Below are 24,227 nucleotides of genomic sequence, written 5' to 3' on the forward strand. Positions count from 1 at the left end.
TATCCTGCTGAAAGAGGCCACTGCCAGGATCTGTCGGAGGGCTGGACCTGATCTGCAACAGTACTTAGGTGGGTGGCAAGAACATGGGGCTCACTGGACCCATTGTTCCAAGGTCCAGTTCGGATGCTTGCCTGGCCATTGTGGGTGCTTTCGGCAGTGGGTGGGGTTAGCATGGACTCTCTGACCAGTCTGAGGCTACGGTTAGTCTGAACAGAGAAAAGGGCACAAGTCACAGAGATCTTTAATGATGGTTATGAGATAGTCAACACTTTTATTTATGAGTGGTCATAAGGCTTTTGCTCATCAGTGCAAATGTAATTCATATCGGAACTGTGAATTAGATGCAGTTGCGTTTTAATAATTAAATAATAAGCATTTCTCCGTCTTTTGCAGTGCTTTTCGGCCAGTTCATGTTCTTTCAAACCACTCCTACTGACGTGGTGGACATTTATGACGGACCTTCACCCGAGTCTTCTCTGCTGACCTCGATTTATGGCTCTCACTCAGGTAAAAGCCTTTTTGACCTTCACGGTGTCTGAAAGCTGAAGGAATGCATCCTGTTTGTCCCCAAACAGCTGCTGCAGAGACGCCACGGCTGTGTTTTCCTCAAGCGTTCGTCTTGTGTTGGCAGAATAATAATTAGTCTTTTTTCACACTTAACCTTGTTGATTTGTTGGCACACAGTCGGCTGGCTTGATCATTTGTGGTTGTCACTTTTTTTGTTTTTTTTTTTTTCCCTACCCTCTTTGTTTTCTAAGGAGAGCCGCTGCCGCTGAGCTCCGGCAATGAGATTACCATCAGGTTCTCCACGGAGGGGCCAAACACCGCCAAAGGCTTCCACTTTGTTTATCAAGGTATTCCTTCTCTGTCCTATACTTTTGTTTGGTCTAAAAGGTATGACAGCAAATCTCGAACATACACACAGCGATAAGACTCGATAAAACATTTGAGGAAATTATTCATTGAAATTATTGGATTTTATTATTCCATTCCATACAAAATTGACTGTTTTGAACACTGAATGTTAATATGCTGCTCATGCGAATCGGTGATCTGTTCATGTGGATGTAGAATGGAAGAGTTTCCAGTTTTAGGAGGGGGGCAGGGGGTCTACTACCAGCAGAAAGCTGTTAAGGAGAATTCTTGATTTCATTTTTTGCGTGTTCACATTTTTCTTCAATAGCAAGAAAAAAGCTTTATCTAGAGCACCGGTCAAATTACATGCCTTGTTGATTTTCTAGGTGAAAATAATCTACAGGCAACTTATTAAACGTGGCATATTTTTGGCAAAATTAAGTGCGCATTTACATGAGTTTCATATTTTGGAAAAAGAAACAGTATAAAGTATGTCAGAACTTTTTCACACGCCACATTTTGTGTTCTAGCTTATTTTCCTCAACATGTTGAATTCAGTAAATAAGCAATAATTGCACATTAAAATGTCTAGAAGTGTGTTCACTGTTTTCACTTACCAGCAAACGTTATTTTCACCAGGGGCCCCCAAATGAATAGAATTTACAACCATTTGTCACTGTGTGTGCACACTGTGGAATAAGACCTCTGCATTTACCCCGTCCGTGCAGTGAAACACCCACAGACATGCACACTAGTGAACACACGCACTAGGGGGCAGTGAGCACACTTGCCCAGAGCGGTGGGCAGCCCTATCCACGGCGCCCGGGGAGCAATTGGGGGTTAGGTGTCTTGCTCAAGGGCACTTCAGTCATGGACCGTCAGCTGAGGGGATCGAACCAGCGACCTTCCTGTCACAGGGCTGGTTCCCTAACCTCCAGCCCACGACTGCCCCCTTAGATAATCACAACAAAGTTCGTTTGCATATATCTTAAAGGCGCAGTAAGAAAACCAGTCACACAAAAGGGATAGAAAGAGGTTGGAAAATGGTCATGTACAAAATTGATTGTAGCGTAGCTATAAGCATCATCCGTCCATCCATCCATCCATTTTCTAAGCCGCTTCTCCGTCAGGGTCGCGGGGGGGTGCCGGAGCCTATCCCAGCGGTCTTCGGGCGGAAGGCAGGATACACCCTGGACAGGTTGCCAGTCCATCGCAGGGCAGCTATAAGCATCATAAGTAGAAAAAAAAAAAATACAATGCAAACAAATGTAGGAGATGAGGATATAAAACCAACCCAGTCTGCATTTTTAAATCGAAATGCGTTTATTGTAGCATTCCAGACTCGAGCCTCCACCCTCAGGTCAATGGGGTCAAACCTTCAAGGCTTAACTTGTGGTTTCTGTTCTGCTTTTCCCAGCTGTACCGAGGACCAGTGCCTCCCAGTGTAGTTCAGTGCCTGAGCCGCGCTTTGGGAAGCGGATCGGGAGCGATTTCGGTTTGAGTGCCGTGGTGCTTTTCGAGTGTAACCCAGGCTACACCCTGCACGGCGCTATTGCTATACGGTGTGAGTCTGTGCCGAACAGCCTGGCCCAGTGGAACGGCACGGTACCTACATGCACAGGTATGTACCCCATTCTTCCTACTCACTGTCACCACCTGCTGGTGTGTAGGACGGATCTGTTGAACCCTTAGGGCTTTCCCTGTTTACTCGCACCTTCATACACTCGTCAAATGTCTGGTCAACAGTTGGAACTCACCAAACCACTTTATATTCACACCAAACCACTCTATATGACTTTGTGTACATTTTAACGACTGAATTATGCAGACGTTTTAAAAAGTCAATCCCTTTTAAATGATTCGGTGCAAAGGGTTAATAGGATGATTAATTAGATGAAAGAAGCAAGACAAACGTCAAAATGAACAGGGCTGAAAACCCCAGTCCTGATGTACTGCAGGAACAGGCAGATATTGAAAGATGCAGAAGAGATTTTTTTTTTTTTAATTAAAAAATCAATACATCACGATTGTGCCTCTAGATGATCTTCAAATAATGGCTACAGGAGCGTCTTTGTGAAGCACAGAGAATGCCGTGAAATGCGATTTTCGCCCAGTATGAATTCTTGGCGAAATCTCCTGATGCAAACTGACAAGACTGCTTTCCCTCCAGTGCTGTCCTTGTGCAGTTTAATAGAAATGCTCCTATGGGGACATCCACTGGCACACAGAGCGAAGCTACGAGTCGCGCTCTATCACCAGCAAATCAAAAACAGGTGAATTTTACAGGCAGAAAGTAAAATGTGAAAAATAGCTTTTCCTGTATTGTAACATCATTTCCCAGGTCTTCTCGTACTCACGTGGAAACGGCCTATATCCTTCATTTTTCACTTGAGGTCTGCTTATGAAATTTGAGCATAATTTGACATTATGTGCCATAACATGATCATGTCTGTCTTTATCCCATTGAATTAAAAGGACTGTTTTTGGTTATTGTGTTTTTAAAGCGCCTGTATAAAACACATGTATTTCTTCAGAGTGGTATGTTAAGGTTTTAAAATGCAGACCATCTGTACGGTCAGTATTTTAAAACTAAGCTGCAAAAACCACCTGGATTCAGCAATTTTGTGATGTAACTAACTGATGTATTTACATAAATCCATCTTATTCTGTAAGCCTACAGCAGTGTTGTCTTGCCCAATCACACTGAAGTTACAGGGAGCAATTCAGCCTGGAGTGCTTTTTGAATGAGGCAAATTACACAGCCAGTCAGAGCAGAGCTCATTTACATGTACACTCACCAGCCACTTTATTAGGTACAGTTGCTTGTTAACACAAACAGCTAATCAGCCAATCACACGGCTGCAGCTCACTGCATTTAGGCATGTAGAGGTGGTCAAGACGACTTGCTGAAGTGCAGACCGAGCATCAGAACGGGGAAGAAAGGGGATTTAAGTGGCTTTGAACGTGGCGTGGTTGTTGGTGCCAGACGGGCTGGTCTGAGTATTTCAGAAACTGCTGATCTGCTGGGATTTTCACACACAACCATCTCTAGGATTCACAGAGAACGGTCCGAAAAAGAGGAAATATCCAGTGAGCGGTCAGTTGTGTGGACGAAAATGCCTTGTTGATGTGAGAGGTCAGAGGAGAATGGGCAGACTGGTTCCAGATGATAGAAAGGCAACAGGAACTCAAATAACCAACCAGAATCTCTGAGGAACGTTTCCAACACCTTGTTGAAAGTCTGACATGAAGAATTAAAGCAGTTCTGAAGGTAAAAGGGGGTCCAGCCTTTTACTAGCACGGTGTACCTAATAAAGCGGCCAGTGAGTGTATGTCAGTTTTGTTGGCACAGTAACAGAAATTCTAAGAGATGAAGAGAGATCGTAAAATGGCCGTTCAGCCTTACAAATACCATTAGGAGAAAGTAAAAAACTTAAGATCTAGGCCATTTAAGACTGATATATGTAAATAAGCTCTGTTCTCATTGGCTGATGTCATTAGAACAGGCTCCCGAGTGGCACAACCATGTAAACGCTGGCCGCGTCATCAGGAGATTGCGAGTTTGATCCCTGGTGATGCTGCAGTCGTGTTAGCCGGGAGTCCAGGAGAGCACAATTGGCCTCGCTCTCTCTGGGTGGGTAGGATGGCCTCCCCTTCTCCCCCCATGACTCAATGTGATACTCAGTGCAGGCGTCTGTTAGCTGACGTAACAGATCTGGCGGTCACCGCTTTCCTCCGAGCGCGTTCAGCTGTCCAGTGACGTTGCATGAGATTCACAGGTCTCGGAGGAAGCCTGTGCTGCCTTCACCCTCCCAGCGTTGATAGCACCGTGTGATTGGGGGAGTCTTAACTAGCGGGTGGAAGTGGAGGCGACTAAATTGGGGAGAAAAATAGGGTTAAAAAAAAGGGTGTCCAGTCCTACCTTCGGCATGAATGGGCGGAGATGGACAGCTGTAGGCTAAAGACGCAGATGTATGAAAGTGCTTCTGGTGCTTTGATTTTCGGGACGTTGCAACACCAAAATGTGCAGTTTTTGCAGCTTAGTTTCCACATATGGGCTGTATAGACTGAGGAGTGGACAGTGTGATGTGTGTGTGTTTCCACGAATGCTTAACGAGTCTTGCTCATTCCACGCAAATACTTGCTGATTGGGTTTTGCACGCTGCGCGGGCAAAATTCACGACGTTCCTTTGTCGACACAACCTTTAGTCTTCTGCTTCTCTCCAGCAGAGAAGAACAGCAGAACCGCAGTGAGTCACCAGGTTACTGAGTGGAATGTTTACTACTGTCCTGCTCGTCATGTTGTTGCTATTGGAAACCAAACCTCATATTTTTCTTGCAGTCTAGCTGCTTCCTGGTAAGTGTGCAGAAGTGTGCTGGATGCTGCATTATATAATGCATTAGCCTGTAATTTGTTTGTGCTATAGCTTCCCTCGCTTTTGTACCACGGGGGCGATTTAGAGCCAGGCAGTGATTAGTGTCATCATAACCTACATCTTATGCACTCCAGTGCTGCACTCAACAGCACTAGACCAGCGCTTTTGTTACCGTGGAGTGGAAACAGTAGCACAATAACGACGGATTCGCTATTGTCGCATCACCAGCCGCGCTAATTAGCGCACAATAGCTAATTAGACATGCCGGTTTTAATTAATGACCAGAGCAGCTCATCACTGGCAAGTGTGATTGTCACTTACCGCTAGCCATCAACAAACAGGTGTGTTAACCTGTTTACAGGAGCGGCTTCCGACTGCAGACGCTGCGGAGATAAACACTAGCTACATGAAACGCTTCTCTATTCTGAGGACGTGCCCGCGGCTAATGATGACATTAGCGTAGCTGGAAGCCTTTTTGATTATCACGGGGGCATGCAGGAGCGCACGTCTCACCTGTGGAATATAGATGCGCTCGGAATGGCGGCGAACGGAATAATTGCATTGATTTTGCTGTGCAAAGAGGTGCTCTCCTCCAGGCAGAAGAGCAGAAGGGAAAACAATGAGGAACTGTAAGAAATGAGAAGACTGGAGTTGTTGCAGTTCTCGATATACACTCACCGGCCACTTTATTAGGTACCCCATTGCTAGTAAAAGGCTGGACCCCCTTTTGCCTTCAGAACTGCTTTAATTCTCCGTGGCAGACTTTCAACAAGGTGTTGGAAACGTTCCTCAGAGATTCTGGTTGGTTATTTGAGTTCCTGCTGCCTTTCTATCATCTGGAACCAGTCTGCCCATTCTCCTCTGACCTCTCACATCAACAAGGCATTATCGTCCACGCAACTGACCGCTCACTGGATGTTTCCTCTTTTTCGGACCGTTCTCTGTAAACCCTAGAGATGGTTGTGTGTGAAAATCCCAGCAGATCAGCAGTTTCTGAAATACTCAGACCAGCCCGTCTGGCACCAACAACCATGCCACGTTCAAAGCCCCTTAAATCCCCTTTCTTCCCCGTTCTGATGCTCGGTCTGCACTTCAGCAAGTCGTCTTGACCACCTCTACATGCCTAAATGCAGTGAGCTGCGGCCGCGTGATTGGCTGATTAGCTATTTGTGTTAAAAACAACTGAACAGGTGTACCTAATAAAGTGAGTGTAGACTTTAATGATAGACAATGTGATCCAAAACGGTACGTGATCCTCACATAAATGAATGTTATAATTTTGAATGTTTTGCTTTTCATTTTGCCGCTCATGTTAACGGGTCAGAGATTTAACGCGGGCAGTGCGTGGAGAATACAGAGAAGCTTCTCTCATCACAGTGAAATAAATCATCACGAGAGAGAAAACCCTCCACAACTTTTGAAAACACGAATTGTCTCATTATCAGGCAAAATACTAATTACACATTCCGAACTGTGAACAGATTTCCCGGTTGGTTCACACAAATGTACTGTACTCTTTTAAAAATTGTGTCTATTGAGCAGCATGGCTTATTTGACTGTTTAGATAAAAGTTGTCTGTAGACCTTCAGTGCTGCTCCTCTCAGCAGCACAAATGCTGTACGTGTGATTGACCCCCGCTTGTGAGCTGTGGTCACTCGGCCACATTTGTCATGCCCAGCAGTGTGAAACAAAACGGACAGTCGAAGGTCCACTTATAACCACCAGAATCTGAAAATGACCCAAATTGTGTCCAAATCTAAACATCTGAGACTGTATAGAAGGACAACTTATTAACGTTAAAATCTCTACGTCTAACCAACTTTGTAAAAGCCGGTATTACTCGTGAGTTCTCTTACTGTCCTTGTAACACTTTGTAAATTAATAGTCATCGCTGTCTCCTTAGAGAGATCCCTTTATGTGCAATGTCGCCAAACGAGCCGTGCTCTCCTGTACATGTCTGTGTGTCTGTGGGTTGCCAGTTATTCAACATGAGGATCAATATACACTCACCGGCCACTTTTAGGTACTTGCTAGTAAAAGGTTGGACCCCCTTTCGCCTTCAGAACTGCTTTAATTCTTCGTGCCACACTTTCAACAAGGTGTTGGAAACGTTCCTCAGAGATTCTGGTTGGTTATTTGAGTTCCTGCTGTCTTTCTATCATCTGGAACCAGTCTGCCCATTCTCCTCTGACCTCTCACATCAACAAGGCATTTTCGTCCACACAGCTGACCGCTCACTGGACATTTCCTCTTTTTCGGACCGTTCTCTGTAAACCCTAGAGATGGTTGTGTGTGAAAATCCCAGCAGATCAGCAGTTTCTGAAATACTCAGACCAGCCCGTCTGGCACCAACAACCACGCCACGTTCAAAGTCCCTTAAATCCCCTTTCTTCCCCGTTCTGATGCTCGGTCTGCACTTCAGCAGGTTGACTTGACCACCTCTACAGGCCTAAATGCCCTGAGTTGCAGCCGTGTGATTGGCTGATTAGATATTTATGTTAACAAGCAACTGAACCTAATAAAGTGGCCGTTGAGTGTACATTCATGAGACTCTTCGTTTTCAAACCTTTTTCCGCAGCCGTAGTACATTTTGGAAGACGTCCAAACAAAAACACACCCTGTGACTTTATGAAGTCCACCCACATTGCACTTTTAAACCAGCCAGTTTGTCTGTTGTCGCAAATCTGGTGACGTGAAAGAACCTGGGAGTGAAAAAACCACGTTTTTCTGGTTGCCATAGTGATCCCACCACTTAGAATCCCTCCTGCTAATGCGCAGCAGCAGGTTTTAGACGGTTCTGTGCAGTTTTACTACCAAGGAATATCTCAGACTTTACACTAGGCCTATGGGTACACCTACCACACTGTCGCTGCTGTGCTGAGAATGGTCCGCTATGCCGGTATCTGGTCAGTGGTTGTCCTGTGACCATTTCCATTGATGGGAAGTGTAAAGTGCTACACTTAAATTATTATACGTAAATGCTGCATCACCTAGTTTGGTTCTAGGTGCTGCTGCTCGACCAGTCCATAGTGATATGAGAGGCCTGTTTAGGTTTCTGTCGGCATAGATCATCCAGCCCATGGTGTTCTTTTAGTCTCCTCTGATGCAGAATCCAGGTAGCGCAGCACAAGCAAATGACCGTGGCCTGAAGATCCCCCATGTGCCCTTCACAAATAGCAAACAGCCTGGCCCTCCTTCATATAGAGAGCTCCACAAAAGGTGCAGCACACAATGGTTGGCTGTGACTTCAACACGCAAGCTCAAATTGCCTGGCCGAGAATGACCGAGCACTCAGAAGAGCTTTCAGATAGAGCTGTTTAGATTCGTATAAGGCCTTATAAGGCCTTTCCTCTTTCTTTTGCAGTTGTATTACATTCTCATTACAATACCTGTGTTCCAGATATTTTGAGGAGGAATATTTTAGGGTTATTTGCTCCAAGCATGGTTTTGCTCTGTCTGCTGTTAATGATAATAATAGCTTTGCTTGTTTTGTGTTCAGTGTACATACTGTACCTTAATTTGGCTTTGGCAGGAGAACGTTTAGACACAGAATGCAGGCGTTTAATGCAGACTGCAGTACCTCATGTATGTAACATTTATACTGTGCTTAAAGACCTGAATGTAGTCTTTGAATGGTGTTTTACTCTGTTTTCTCTTTGTGAAGAAAGTCATTCGTTTCTTGTTTGTTTGTTTGTTTGTTTTTATTTGGCATGCTAATGACCGCTGCTATCACAAGGTAAGGCTTGTGGTCACCGTGCAGTGGTGGAGAGCTCAAGAGCGACTGCAGTAGAGCGCATTGTGGCGAGAGTGTTCGATTTTTTTTAAACAGGTTTACTCTGCAAGTCAAATGCAGTCAAACTCATGTGCGCCCACCAAGCCTGACATTACACAACCGTGTCAATGCAGGAGCACTGTCCATTCCACTAGCCCGTTACTGGGTAAGTCACTGTTATACACTAGTTAGTTCCGGCCACGCGAGCTGATTGGTTGAGAAGGTTCTAACCCTGCTGTTATTTCACTATAGCATCACAGGTTTCTCACAAAACACTGCATCACTCCGCTGAGACGCTGTTGCTAAGCAACGACTTTGACAGCTGTAGGAGGTGCTCGAGCCATTTGAACCCAACACCATAAAACCGACCCAATAAAAAACAGAAAAACTGCTCAGAGGTGACGACAGTTTGGGAATTTAGTGTAAGGAGCTGGAGAACGAACTGCCGGCTGAGCAGCGAGTGGGCGGGGCTCGTTACTCTAACTGCTCGTTAAGGAGCTGTAATTAGGAGGAAGACACTGAACATTAAAACATATTAAACATATAAAACATATTAACCCCTGTATTAAAGCAGTAGAACACTCGAGGAGTGAGTTATCACCAATAACATCACAGCTCTGATGATCTTTGTGATGGTATTTCACGATAACGCACTCCCGGGTTCTGTTGCTTAATTATGTCACATTTCGTAGCAGCTTTCTAGAGCAGGTCTGTGGAACCCAATAACATCATAATTTCCTAATAATGTAATAACAATAACCCGGTCAAAAATATAATGAAAGGCAAAAACTTAATAACTTGCCCATAAATGTAATACGATGCCTTAGTAATACGTAACACAATGCGTAATGAGATGTGTGCTGATCATGTAGTGTCTTATTACATTATTGGAAATTGGTCCATTTTCAGTTTGACCATATGTAAGATTATTGAGAAGATCAGAAGCTGCCACTGTTAGTCCACTGCATGTGTTCCAGTCAGACTTGACTGATCAATGTCCTTCTTTATGGAATACTTTGGAAACCGCTCCTGGAAGAAGTGCATCATCCGTTCAAAAGAACCGTACATAAGTGATCAACTCACAAATATAACACATGTCCAGTAATGTAATACGGCGCATACTTATGGTCAACCTGGACATGTAATACAGTCCCAATAAAGTAGTGAAGTATTGCATTATGATTAAAAGTATTACTTCATTATCAGTTTAAGCACTGCATTATATTACTGGATGAGGTGTTACATTGGGTTTTATTACGTTTTTGAACAAATGAGGTGCATATAGTTTTTATATTATTAAGATATTACAATAACATTGGGCTCTACGCAGTCTGTAAGCAATGTTGATGACATAACTCATGTCGACTTTAAGTTTATATATAATTTAAGATTATTTACGCCTTTTCACCAAAATATGTCGACACGGCGCTCTGATCCTGATGATGTGATCCAGCCAGGCATGTTCACTACGCTATGTAGTTGTGACTGAATGCTCAGTCATCGCTCTCAAAGGTCGCTTGTTTAATCTGTCAGCAGCGTCGTGCATGGCAGGTTATCGTCTTTAGCAAGTGCAGAAGCTCCAGTAGGTTGAAGTACTGTAAGAAAACATCAAGCAGAATCAATGCAAGGATGAGGTTGAATAATTGAAAATGATGAATTCCTAATGTGTTCCATGCAGAGCAGGGCCAGGACTATAAAAAGTAACGCAGGACTCGGAGCCTAGATTTACTATTTACATAATTTATTTTTATATAAAACAGTATATGAGAGAGCAGCGCTCAGTCTTACAGTATAATACAATAATTTCAGCTGTTTTATTCTTCAGGGTACTTTGTGTTCCTGATCATGTTAAGCACGATTCATCATATCATTTAAACCACCAGGTCTTGTTTTTTCAGAGTCATCCAAAAAAGTATAATTACGGTTGTACGTCTCTGAAACGTCTGCTGAGTTTCGATCACATCATGGAGCGCCAGCGGGCGAGGAAAAATAATATTAACCAATACCGTCATGTTTCATCTCCCCACCTATCATTGAAGCGATACGCTCAGCTAGCTCAGAGAGCCTACTTGATATTGTGTTTCTTTCTGAAATGCACGACGGTACAGAAAAAAAATGCATTATGTTTTATATATAAACATCTGCAAGTTCCAGGCGGACCTCTGAGAGACTGGTTATGATATATTTTCTCCTGAAAACCCACATTGCTTTCAGTAGGCAGTGAGCAAAGACATATACGGAGGGGAAAGATGACTTTTTTCAACTTTCAGTAAATTGTTGGGTGTACAGTACAAACAGCTGAGAGTGGGGTGGAGTTATTGCACTTGAGTATTGCTTTAAAATATTATTACATATGATTTTAGAAGGTTTGCTCTTAGTATTTATTATTTAGTATTAATAAAATACTTTCATTTACGTTTGATCTTTCAATCAGTTATTCCTAAAAAAAGGCCACTACAAAGAAACCCCACTACAAGGGTTTCTTTGAGTAACGCCATAGAAGAAGAACCTTTCAAATGTTTAGGAAACCTTCCCATAATGGAAAGGTTTCCATAGGGGGGCAGTCGTGGGCTCTGTGACCGGAAGGTTGCCGGTTCAATCCCCAGAGCCGACAGCTCCTTGAGCAAGACACCTAACTCCCAGTTGCTCCCCGGGCGCCATGGATTGGGCTGCCCACCGCTCCGGGCAAGTGTGCTCACTGCCCCCTAGTGTGTGTGTCTATTCACTAGTGTGTATGTGGTGTTTCACTTCACGGATGGGTTAAATGCGGAGGTGGAATTTCCCCGTTTGTGGGATTAATAAAAGTATCACTTACCAATTCAAGGCTTCATCCCAGGAACCCATTCTTCCATTTTTTGGAGTTTCTTGAAACTTTAAGTGGGTTCTTTATTCTCACATATCTCATTTACAAATATGGCTCTCTAAAGAAGCATCTTTTGAAAGGTTCTTTGGGGAACCAAATGTATTTCTTCTATGTCATAGCTCTAAGAACCCTTTTTGGCATCTTCATTTTTTAAGAGTGTGCTTGCTCTTACTCTTTCAAAGTACCCACACTTTCACTTAACCCTTACTGAAGAACAGGAGTAGGAGAACAGGGTGAAGGACACAGCACCTCCACACTTTTACTCCCCATGGGTTCAGCCCAACACCACATGTGTAATATAAATGTGGGGGCGGGTGAACAGAGTGAAGCTCTGAAAATGGGTTATTTTATATGTTCTTCACAGAAAATGAGCAAAGGCCAAGAATCTGAGGTAGAAATAATAATAAATCCACCGCACAAGGGTTCAATTTGTACTGTGCCTAATTTGGGGATTTGGAGACCTCTCTGGTGGAAATGTGTAACTGCACACAATGTGCAGGAGAACATTATATAACGCTACATTAGTTTCCTCTGTAACGTGATTAGACTGGAAGTCGTTTTTGATGAGTGAATGGCGTAAAAGTGATGTAGGCTGATTGTAATACTTACATTGTAAAACAGCTTTACGTTGGATCAACAAACATATCTATGTTGGTTAATGAAGCGTTAGAATGGCTGCAGAAGAAGCTGTTGAGAAAAGTCTTGATGCATCATGTTGCTTTGATATTTTGAGTACTCTCAATATGACAGTGTTAGTGTGAGCCTGGCTTTTAGTTTGGTGGTCATTGGTTTAAACAGTTTAGATCTAAGCCGCTTCTCCCTCAGGGTCGCGGGGGGTGCTGGAGCCTATCCCAGCGGTCATTGGGCGGAAGGCAGGATAAACCCTGGACAGGTCGCCAGTCCATCGCAGGGCAGACAGACACATTCACTCACACCTAGGGGCAGTTTAGCATGTCCAAACGGCCTGACTGCATGTCTTTGGACTGTGGGAGGAAACCAAAACTGACACGGGGAGAACATGCAAACTCCACACAGAAAGGACCCCAGTCGCCCGGCCGGGGAATCGAACCCAGGCCCTACTTGCTGTGAAGCAGCAGCTCTATGAACAGTTTAGATGAGATGGCAAGTTTGATCAACCTGAAAAAATGGCATAAACCTTGTAAATCAGAAAAATCTCATAAAGCTTCTGTTTGATGCTCAGAGGCGTCAGTTAGACGAGTCGTCTGCCTGTTCACTGTTATCATCGCCACTGGATGCTCCTTAATTGTGATATTTCCCCTGAATTGCTTCCACAGTGGTAAGGTGTTTTAAGCAGCTCCTTTTCTCTCAGTGATTAGCTTTATTTCCTTTCAGCGTGAGAAGAGAATAGCCGCGTGCTCACTTAACAGCGTTTTGATCCAGCACCGCGTTTGGAAGTTGTCAGACTGTTCTTGACTAATGGTCCATTTTGTGGGGAGAATATTACCGCCTCAAGGCGATCAATACTGTTTTCTTCTCCAATTTTTTTCCTTCTTTTTGAGAGGTCTCTCCAGTGTCCTACACCTGCACATCTCTCAGCTTGCTTATTTAGCACTTTTGAAGGTTGCTGCTTCATCAGGTTTTGAAATCGTGCTTCTTTTATTCATCCTTTATTCATTTTTTTTTTTTTTTCTTTCTTCGATTTTCCTATGTTTTTCACTGCTTCGTCTTGTCCGGCTCCTCATAGCTCCTCTCGTGTCCATGTGTGTTCTCGCAGTTCCCTGCGGAGGGGTCCTGACGGCGCGTCGGGGGACCATCCTGTCTCCGGGTTACCCTGACCCCTACGACAACCACCTCAACTGTGTGTGGAAGGTCTTTGTGCCTGAGGGAGCTGGAATCCAAGTGAGACAATACATTTTCTTCTTCTTCTTTTTTTTCTTTCTTTCATCTCTCTCTCGAAAAGTGCTTTAAGGTCTATTCTGGAGATGAAAGTTATATGGAGGGAGTTCAGAACTTCTTAGTAGAACTATTGAATTTCTGAATGATTAATTCTGTGTTTTATTATGGCCTTGCAGTGTGCTGCAGAGTCTTTGCCCCTATGGCTATCACAAAAGCACATACTTCCAAATCCTGATTGATTACTCTATGCGTGCGACCGTGGAAGGTAAACAATGTGGAAGTCCTGCAGTAGCTAAGACTTTGCAACTGATCACTGATAACAAGCAAAACATAAATGATTTTAATGTGCACTGAGCTCCCAATGGGCAAAACCCTCCAAGCGCTGGCTGCATTGTGGGCAGATTGCAGGTGATCCCACAGCCATCTGTGGCCGAGAATCCAAGAAAGCATAATTATCCTCACTCTCTCTGGGAGGGTAGGATGACCCCCTCTCCATTCATCACTCTGAGCAGTGCTAGCCTGCACAGATGTCTAGTACCTGATGTAACAGTATTAATGGTTAGTGTTTTCCTCCAAGCGTGTCGAACTGACCGTTTGAAAAGAAGTGGTGGTGCATCACGTGTCGCAGAGGAAGCTTATGCTCGCCTTCACCCTCCTTGCTTGGTAGCACCATGTGATGATTGAGCTGGCAGGTGAATTGAGCACAACTTGCTTAGAAAAACTAAAACTTGTGACAGTAATGACTTCTACCTGGTGTACCTAAACACTGGCATTAACATGTGTTTTGTTTTTGTGAACATAAAGAGTGAAGAGGTTCTTAAATGCTAAGTAATTTGTTCTCAGGTTATCGAACTTGAGATTTGATCAACACTTTAGAAACACCCAACGTTCCGTATATTAACTTTATTATAGCATAGCTCTCAATGCTTTTCAGCGTTCCCAGTCATTTTGGCATCATTTACAGCCCTGCTCATCATTCTCATATTTCTTAATGTAACACCAGGGAGCGAGGATGAGGCAGACGCGAGATTTATAGGGGCAAATCCAGAGTCAGGGTCAAAACGGTCCAGGGTCAGAGAGCCAACACGGAGAGATCGGGGAACAGACATCCCGAAAGAAACACAGACTAAACACACGACGGAAGTCAGAAGAACAAACGCCAATCGGTACAATACACTACAAAGACCAGCAAACAACTATGGAAAAACACAGGGCTTAAATACAGAGACAACAAGGGTTAAACACAGGTGGTTACAATTAGGGGCAGGGTCTGGAAACAAGGGGGCCGGACCAGGAAAAAACAAGGAAGAAAAAAAAAAAGCACATGGAGGACTGGGAGGGGCTAATCGTGACAATCATGTTTTACAGCTTCCAAATTATTTGAAAGTTTTGAAGTTGCACAGGACATATAGGGTAATTATTAGCCAAATATTTGTATGCTAGAGATGTTTAACATGATTGAACAGTAGTTTATGTGGGTTCTATAGTTGCGACTAATTGAAGTATGTCTTGATGAATGTCATAAAAATGGCATAAATATTGTGTCATTATCTCAAAATAGTTTGCACGCAAGGATGAGCAAAACATGGTGAAATGTCAGGTCCTGACTGATATGAACATTTTGTGGCTGATACTGAGAGTGATTTTAAGGGGCTTAAAATTCTGATACCTGACAATATCGGCCGATATCACACATTCGATTTTTATTTTTGATTAAAATTTTATACTTCAGTTTAGTTAAACAGAGCTAGACAACTGATATGATTGTCAGCTTTAAAATGTCGTGCTTCTTAAACTCAGATTAACAGCACAAACACAGTCTTAAAATGTCTTGTAAGACTGGGCCTAAGACTGGGACCTAACCAGAAATCTTTGCTTTATTTTTCTTATTTTTGTTCATTCTCTACATAAAAAACAAAGTTGTTTTTTTTTGGTATTATAACATGTTTTTCTAATGCTGAAGGTTTGGATATACTATACATGTTATTCAGTTTCATCAGTTCAGCCTGTTTTGCTGTGATATGTAAAGAGGGTGTGGCTCTGTGGTACAGCTGGTAAAGGTTTTGCCCTGTCATCATGGCAATGCCATGACTGAAAAAAGAAACTGTGGGTCAATATCACTGATTTTTTGAGCCAACCAATATATTGATCAAGCTCCAGAAGCTACATAAGTGTCATTCTACCACTGCGGTGGTAAACGGGTTAATTGTTTAAGATTTAAATATATAATGTAGTCAGTAATCAGTAAAGTAACACCAATGACTGTAAGATCACTGACAAAATAACTAAAATTTGCGTTTCCATTGCCACTTTAGTTTGTCACATTGGATGCAGAAAATTACACACATTTTATTTTATTTCAGTTGTAAAATTACGGGTTTTATAACACACATGCTGTCAGTATTTTAGCCAAATCGTTGTTTTTATTGTTTTGCAAACTGTGAACTTTTTAATATGATGTTTTCTGTTTTTGTAGCACCATTGACAAAAATCTTAAATCGCAAGATAAAAAATAATAATGCATAATCCATGCATTTTTACCCTTTAAACCGAAAAAACAGGCATTAAAATGGTTGTTTCACTTGACAAAATCATACTACTTCTGCTTTAGCCACGCACAACAAGGCTAAAGATCACCAAAATAGAATTTCAGAAAGAAGAGTTCTCATAGTTTTAATTGGTTAATTTAGAAATGAATCAAAGAATCCACAGAACTGTTTGTGGTTTATTCTTATTTTGGGCTCATTTTCAAGATTCAAGAGTTTTATTATCATATGCACAGCAGAGCAGGCAGTAACACTGTACAATGAAATTCTTTTATACTTTGCTGTTCCTTCATTCACCAAATATAATCTTAGAAGAGAATAGAAAAAAAATTGAAAATATAAGAATAACACTAAAAACAATGCGAAAAAAGTAAAAAAGTAGTTTTAAGTTTCAAGGCTTTAGAGTTTGCAATCGTAGAATCACCCATACGAGGACAGTCTTCCACCAACTGAGTTGTCAGTGATCCTAGGAAAATGCAATAAGCCTCCAAGTGGTCTAAAGCCGAATCAAATGGTCTAATTTAATGACGTCATTTGACTCTTTTCTAGATTACAGTTGTAACTTTCTCAACTGAGCACAACTGGGATTCTCTGGACTTCTATGACGGCGTTGACAGCAACGCTCCCAGACTGGGCAGCTATTCAGGTAAGAATTCGGCAAGACTTTTCCCTGATAGAAGTTGCGTCCCAATATGATGTGAGTTGAACAAGTACCTGTGTCTGCTGTGGTCGCGGAGCTAAAATTGATTCCATATCCACAGAAATACAGAGGATGTTTGCAGCAAAGTTGGTACATATTGAGCTGTCTGTGCTGCCTGCTGCGTTACGGTTATTCAGCAACGGGCGACCTTGGTATAGGTTCCTCTATCTTTTTTTGCGGGGAGGCTTGCCTAGCAGCCCGAGAGGCCTGGCGAGCCGGCCTTGTTCTTGAAGATAAGACTTTTCTCTTTTTTCGTTGTTTTCGCACCATATGCCGCCTGGCTTTCATCTAGAGATTTGTTTTATCATCCAAAGCACATCAATATTTGAGCTGTCACGGAACACGATGCATCAACAGCTTCATAAGCAGCGGGGGTGAAATGGGAGTAGCCCTGGTGAGAAGAAGGGAAGGAGACAGGATTCTATCAGCCTAATGCCAGCTCCTTCGCTAGCCTGCACAACTGAAACGGAGGAGGCCCCACGAATTGGAAGGCGGTTTTTAATTATTTGCACCCCCCACCCCCAAACACTTCCGCCACCATCATCACCAGCCTGGAACGCAGCGTTTGATGGCCAAAAAAAAAAGAGCGAGAAGCAAGAAGAGAAACAAAATAAATTTGCGGTGACCTTAGCAGATGGCATCCCTCTCAGACGGCGCATTAACTATTGTTGACAGGTTGACGTTTAATCTGCCTGGGCAGCAAATGAAAGATTAACGGAAGTTGCGCAGGGAGACGGATCTCACGCGGGAGCAGTGAAAACGACTCGCAGAGGAAATATAACTTGAAGAAATGCATCTGTAGCTGCGGGAAAGGCCTAATACAGTTGAGCGTGGAGTGATATGTACAGTGCCAGCTGCCTTATTCTTCATATATGCAGGCATCAAATTACAAAACACATGAGATTTCAGTCTAATGCAAAAGTTTCTATGACTATGATAAAATTACATGGTTAGTTGGTTCTCTGAGTAAAAATTGTGCTGCACTGATATGATAATGTATGGAAACGTTTTCTGGCATAATAACAATCACCCACTGAGTAGTCATTTACTATATGAGTATATTAGTCCAGGTTGTTATTGAGGGAGCAAACCTTAGAGAGACACATCCGAGGAAACACCTGGTCTCTTATGGTAATGATAGCTGTTAGCTCTGCTTTAGCATAGCAGACCGCTAGCTTGGCCTATGTGTCCACTTACCCTGTCTGCAGTGCACCTTCACTGTATCATGCAACCATGAAAGCCTGCTGCTCAACTAAGCTGGAACAAACACTGAAAAGCATAAACGACTGTAATATTTCCATTGCGAGTGAATTAGATGAACGTGTGAGACAGATCCCTTGAAAAGTTTGGATGTGAAACAAATTTTCCATAAATTCTGGAATTGCCAGAGAAAGCTGCTGCATATTATTGTATTATACAGTGCTGTGAAAAAGTATTTGCCCACTTCCCAGTTTCTTCTACTTTTGCATCTTTTGTCACACCTAAATGTTTCGGACTTCCTTTAATATTAGACAAAGAAACCCAAGTTAACACAAAATGCTGTTTTTAAATGATGATTTCATTCACTGAAGGAAGAATGCTGTTCAGCCCTGCCCGGCCCTGTGTGAAAAAGTAATTGCCCCCTTAGCTACCAAATCAACCAGTTAACCAACTTCAATTGGGTTCAATTTCACCAGGGACACCCGGGCGTGATCACTGCCAGACCTGTTGAATCGAAACATCACTGAAATAGAATCTGTCTGGCAGTGTGAAGCAGCTAGAAGACCTTAGAAAGCAGCACATAATGTTACATTCTGAAGAGATTCAAACACAGATGCATTACAAAGTAGTATAAATCTACCAGTGTGGAAAGGATTACAAAGCCTATCTATCTATCTATCCATCTATATATATATACACACACGGTGGTGGTCCTAGTGTGATGGTCTGGGGCTGCAGAGATTCTGCAGGACCTGGACTTGTCATAAGTGATAGAACCATGAATTCTGCTCTCTATCAGAAAATCCTGAAGGAGAGTTTGTGTACCTGTTAGTTTGTTACTTAAAGCTCAAGCACAGTTAGGTTATGCAGCAGGACTGTGATCAAACACACAAACAAGTCCATCTCCGATTGGCTCAAAATAAACAAAGTCCCGGTTCGGAGAGGCCAGGTCAAAGTCCTGACATGAATTCCGTTGAGATGCTGTGGCAAGATCTTAAAAAAGCAGCTCATGCTCGAAAAGCCACCAATATAGCCAAAATAAAAGAAAAACAATGCTGCAAAGAAGAGTGGGTCAGAATTCCTCTACAGCGATGTGAGAGACTCATCGCAAGTTGTCCCCAAACATCTGATTGCAGTTGGCACTGCCAAGTGTGGCACAGTCAGTTCTAGGTTTAGGGGCAATTACTTTTTGTATTGGGTGATATGGGTTTCAAATATATCTTTCTTTTTAATCAATTAAAAGCTGCATTTTGTGTTTACTCATGTTGTCTTTATCTTACATAAAAATGATATGATCTGGAACATTTAAATGTGAGAAAATAGCAAGAATAGATTCGGGTGGGGGCAAATCATTTTTCACAGCATGCTTGGTTAGATGAAGGTTAGTATCAGTACTTGGTATCGGCTAACATTTAAGGATCGGGAAGGAAAAAATTGATATCACTCCCAAATCTATTCCCAAATTTACCATATTGGGCAAAATTAAAACATAAAATAAGGCCTGTGCAATAGTTGTGGCACATTTTATATTGTATGTTGTGTATTTTCAGTCAAAAGTAACAGTAGATGTCCGAAGTCACGCCTTTTACTAAAGTTTGAGCAGCCTGGTCAACTGGCGTTACCGATTTTCTTAATAAAACACATCCTCTTCAGAGAGCAAACTTAAACGTGTCATTTTTCAGCATATTTTAGAGCATAATTTATTTGCGGAGTTCAAAATACTGGAAAATGAAAACATAAAATAGTGTTTAGTCACTATTGATGGTGAATAGTAATAGATATGTGCCATATCTTTTGCACAGGCCACATTTTATGTTTTCTTTTGTTAAATTCAGCAGATAAAAACAGCAGTTGTGTATTAAAAAGTGAAGACGAAGTGTTAACTTATTTTCCCTTCAGCAAAACATTAGTTTGCTTTGGCACACGACTGCACATTGGGCCAGATGTCCACTGCCCTCAGTGTGTCTCCATCCTTGCTGTCTGTGTTCTGAAGCCTTTTAGTACATAACCGTTTGGTTCTGTCGGAGTTGGACTGGCTGGACAAATTGTTCGCTGGTCATAAAGCTGTGGCTGTAGCGCTCGTCCAGCAGTGCTTGGCTCGATGAGGTGAAGGTCATAAAGCAGTAGAAAGCCTGATCTGTCATGGCTGAGCTCAGTAGCTGTATTTTCAGGGAGTTGACGGCAGAGGTGACGAGGTGTGACCACCTCTAACAACGCTTCCAGCAACAGCTCTTCATCAACACACCTGTTCCACTGACCAAAAAAAATGTGTTTTATTGTTTTTAACCCCTAAAAGCTGCAATTGTCTCTGATTAAAAGGGAAGGTTTACAAGACAGCAGTGCGTCCTGCTATGATGTGTGGTTTGGAGACTGTGGCTCTGTCTAAAAGACAGGAGGCTGAGCTGGAGGTGGCGGAGATGAAGATGCTGAGATTTTCGTTGGGAGTGACCAGGCTGGACAAGATTAGAAATGAGCAGATCAGAGGGACGGTGAAGGTGGAGCAGTTTGGAGATAAAGCCAGAGAGGCCAGGTTGAGATGGTTTGGACATGTGTTGAGGAGGAATAGTGGATATATTGGGCAAAGAATGTTGGAGATGGAGCTGCCGGGCAGAAGGAGAAGAGGTAGACCTCAGAGAAGGTTTATGGATGTAGTGAAGGTGGACATGGAGATGGTTGGTGTGAAAGTAGAGGAGGCAGAGGATAGGGCAAGATGGAGGCAGATGATCCGCTGTGGCGACCCCTAAAGAGAGCAGCCGAAAGAAGAAGAAGATTTCTCAGTTTGAGCTCATTGAAACAAAGGATTTTGTTGAAGGTGCAGATTCTAAACGTTCCATCCATACCACATGTGGTGTTGTCAGTAGAAGAGGAGATATTTTATTATGATTTCAGTCAGATTAAAAGTGACTCCTGTTTGAGGAGACGAATGTAAATTGAATGTGGCATGCAGTGTAATCAATGTGTTGTAAATTGAACATATAATAAAATGACAATAATAATAAATAGTCAATTCTTTTCTAACAAATAATGAATTGTCCTGCAGGGATCACCATTCCGCCACTGCTGAACAGCACCTCCAACAACCTGTACCTCACCTTCCAGACGGATATGAGCGTATCTGGAGCGGGATTTCACCTGGAGTACACAGGTATAGGGAGGGCTTCCAACTCTTGATCCACTAACATTTCAGCTTAATTTTCCCAGCTGTCTAAGCATTGACGCTGTCACCTGGAGATCGTTTAATCCCTGGTAATGCCAGAGCCATCCGTGATCCAAGAGGCCTGACTTTCTCTGAGTGGATAGGATCGTGCTCCCTCACCCTCCTCACTCAGTGTAGACATCTGGTAGCTGGTGGAGCAGAACTGGCATCTAGTGTTCTTGCCCCAGCGTTTTGAGCTGCCCAATCCAATGACATTGCATTAGTGGCTGTTAAAAAAGATGCTTTATGTGTCTTGGAGGAAATATGAGCCAGCCTTCGACTTCCCAGTTTGGTGGCATCATGCAACTGGGGAAAACTAAATTGAAGAGAAAATAATTGATTGATTGGGTTAAATAAAACAAAGAAACAAAAAAATGTTTTAATTGAGTAATGTTTGATTTTCAGTTTATGTTACAAATAAGAAAGGAAAAAATACAGTGAAAATAAGATGCATGCAGGGAACAAACCTAAACAGGGCCTTTTTGCTGAATTTAACATTTTGGAAAAAATAAAACATAAACTATTAAATTTGCCAGAACTTTTTCCCCAGCAATATTTTATGTTGTATTTTTTAATATGTTAAATTCAGCAAATAACCAGCAATTGTGCATTAAAATGTAAAGAAGTGTGTTCTTTGTAAAGGATGTGTATTTACCTGGCACTTATATGGAATTTGACCATTATATGGAATAGTTCAGCTTAAAAGGGGTTTAGTTTAGCTTAAAAAAGGTTTAGTTTAGCTTAAAAGGGGTTTAGTTTAGCTTTAAAAAGGTTTAGTTTAGTTTAAAAAAAGGTTTAGTTGAGCTTTAAAAGGGTTTAGTTTAGCTTTAAAAAGGTTTAGTTTAGCTTAAAAAAAGGTTTAGTTTAGCCTAAAAGGGGTTTAGTTAACTTAAAAAAAGGTTTAGTTTAGCCTAAAAGGGGTTTAGTTTAGCTTAAAAAAAGGTTAAGTTTAGCTTAAAAGGTGTTTAGTTTAGCTTTAAAAAGGTTTAATTTAGCTTAAAAATGGTTTAGTTTAGCTTTAAAAAGGTTTAATTTAGCTTAAAATGGTTTAGTTTAGCTTTGAAAAGGTTTAGTTTAGCTTAAAAAGGGTTTAGTTTTCACAAGTTCTTTCTTTCCTTAGTTTTTGCAACCAAAATTGCAAGATCTGAACAGATTCCTATTTAATATGACAAAAAAAGCTTGGTGTCCCCAAACTTTCGGCCGGCAGTCTGTTTCTCGTGTACTGTTTCGAGGATTGCAGTATTTGCCTAAGCAGCCATGTAATCTTCCCCTAAGTGGGTTTCAGCATTCATTACTGACAAATGAAGAGAGTTTCCCTGTGTCCTAAGCAATAGGTTTGGACTCCTGCCCGGAGCCACAGACCCCCAGCAACGGTATCAAAGTAGGAGACCGCTACATCGTTGGAGACGTGGTTTCCTTCCAGTGTGAGCAAGGCTACTCTTTGCAGGTGGGTTCAGGTGGAGCCAATTGAAGCAATAGTTTAGGAAAAAAATCTAATTCAAACAGTGTTTGCTGATGAAGCTGATGGAGTAAGTAAAAGCTGTGGAAGCTCATAATCAAATTCAAACTAAATTTCACTTTTTGTCCAAAAGTTTTCAGCCATTCAGTGAGTTTTCCTACTTTATGCTTCACCCATTGCTGACAGATTGTATCATTTCCATAGCAAAATCTGCCAAGTCTTGGCTGATTGACCCTATTCCAAACCTGATTCCAAAGAAAGGTTGGGACAGTAGGAGAAATGTTAATAAAAACAGACGGAAGCAGTGTTCAAATCCTTTTTGAAATCTATTTATGTAACAGTACAAAGGCAAGATACATAATAATTTTTGTTAGATTTTATTTTATTGTTTTTTTTTTGTATATATACATTTGTTCTAAATTCGATGCCAGCAGCATGCTCCAGAAATTTGGACCAGACCATGTTTACCACTGTGTTACATCACCTGTTAGTGTAGTGTAGTGGGTAACACCTCTGCCTTCTACACTGTAGACTGGGGTTCAATCCCCACCTGGGCAAACACCCTACACTATACCAATAAGAGTCCTTGGGCAAGACTCCCAACACCGCCTTGGCCTCCCTGTATAAAATGATCAAATTGTAAGTCGCTCTGGATAAGAGCGTCAGCCAAATGCCGTAAATGTAAATGTCCAGTTAACACGTCAGTAATCGTTGGGAATGTGGATTTTTTTCCCATCCTTGCTTGATACAACATTTCAGCTGCTCAGCACCCATGGTTTTTGCCATGTACTGCGCTTACTGTACTTGCGTTCCCAAGCCCATGTGGTTCTATTCATTACAGAAGCCTTGATCTTTGTGCACACATTTCTCTGGATTCTCTAAATCCTTTAATCTCTAAATTTCTTGGAACCGTATGTTGAGAACCTTTGTTCTTAAACTGCTGGACTATTTGCTCATGCAGTTTTTGGGGGCTTTTTTGTAAAGTGGTGACTGAGCATTGGTGAATGCTCCTTTTTATGATGGCATTGCCTGTTGACCTGTATAGAGTCCTGGAGAGTCCTGTTTCTAGGTGTTTCTGATCATTCCACAAACCTCCCAGTCTTATTACTGCATGTTCAAAAATACTAATAATAAAGTTGATTAAGTAAAACATTAAATATGTCCTCTGTTTTAAAACACTTTCTAAAAACAATCTGCTTTACTTGCGGTTCACCTACTCTCCCAACTTTTTTAGAACTGGGTTTTGCATTTGGGATAAGAGGAAAAACTTTCCGAATTTGATCTTTACTTGAACTTTTGCTTCAGCACAGTGATGATAACAACTCCATCCCGGCGCTGCTAATATGAGGAGGCAGTGGCTCCTAGCCAGCAACAGTTTGGACACAGTTTCGTAACGTGTTGCT

General features: G+C 42.1%; 1 protein-coding gene across 3 annotated transcripts in view; it reads left to right on the forward strand.

Annotated features, from left to right (window-relative positions):
* Positions 1–24,227, forward strand: part of csmd3a (CUB and Sushi multiple domains 3a) — a 534,059-nt gene that overhangs the window by 334,804 nt on the left and 175,028 nt on the right. For all 3 annotated transcript variants that reach the window (XM_037534188.1, XM_037534189.1, XM_037534190.1), the window contains exons 32-38: positions 394–507; positions 759–854; positions 2,273–2,476; positions 13,602–13,726; positions 16,819–16,915; positions 21,210–21,314; positions 22,694–22,812. In XM_037534188.1, the coding sequence (XP_037390085.1) occupies positions 394–507; positions 759–854; positions 2,273–2,476; positions 13,602–13,726; positions 16,819–16,915; positions 21,210–21,314; positions 22,694–22,812 (860 nt within the window). The remainder of the gene's footprint in view (positions 1–393; positions 508–758; positions 855–2,272; positions 2,477–13,601; positions 13,727–16,818; positions 16,916–21,209; positions 21,315–22,693; positions 22,813–24,227) is intronic.

This window comes from Pygocentrus nattereri, chromosome 24 (assembly GCF_015220715.1).
Source record: "Pygocentrus nattereri isolate fPygNat1 chromosome 24, fPygNat1.pri, whole genome shotgun sequence".
In the NCBI taxonomy this organism is placed as follows: domain Eukaryota; kingdom Metazoa; phylum Chordata; class Actinopteri; order Characiformes; family Serrasalmidae; genus Pygocentrus; species Pygocentrus nattereri.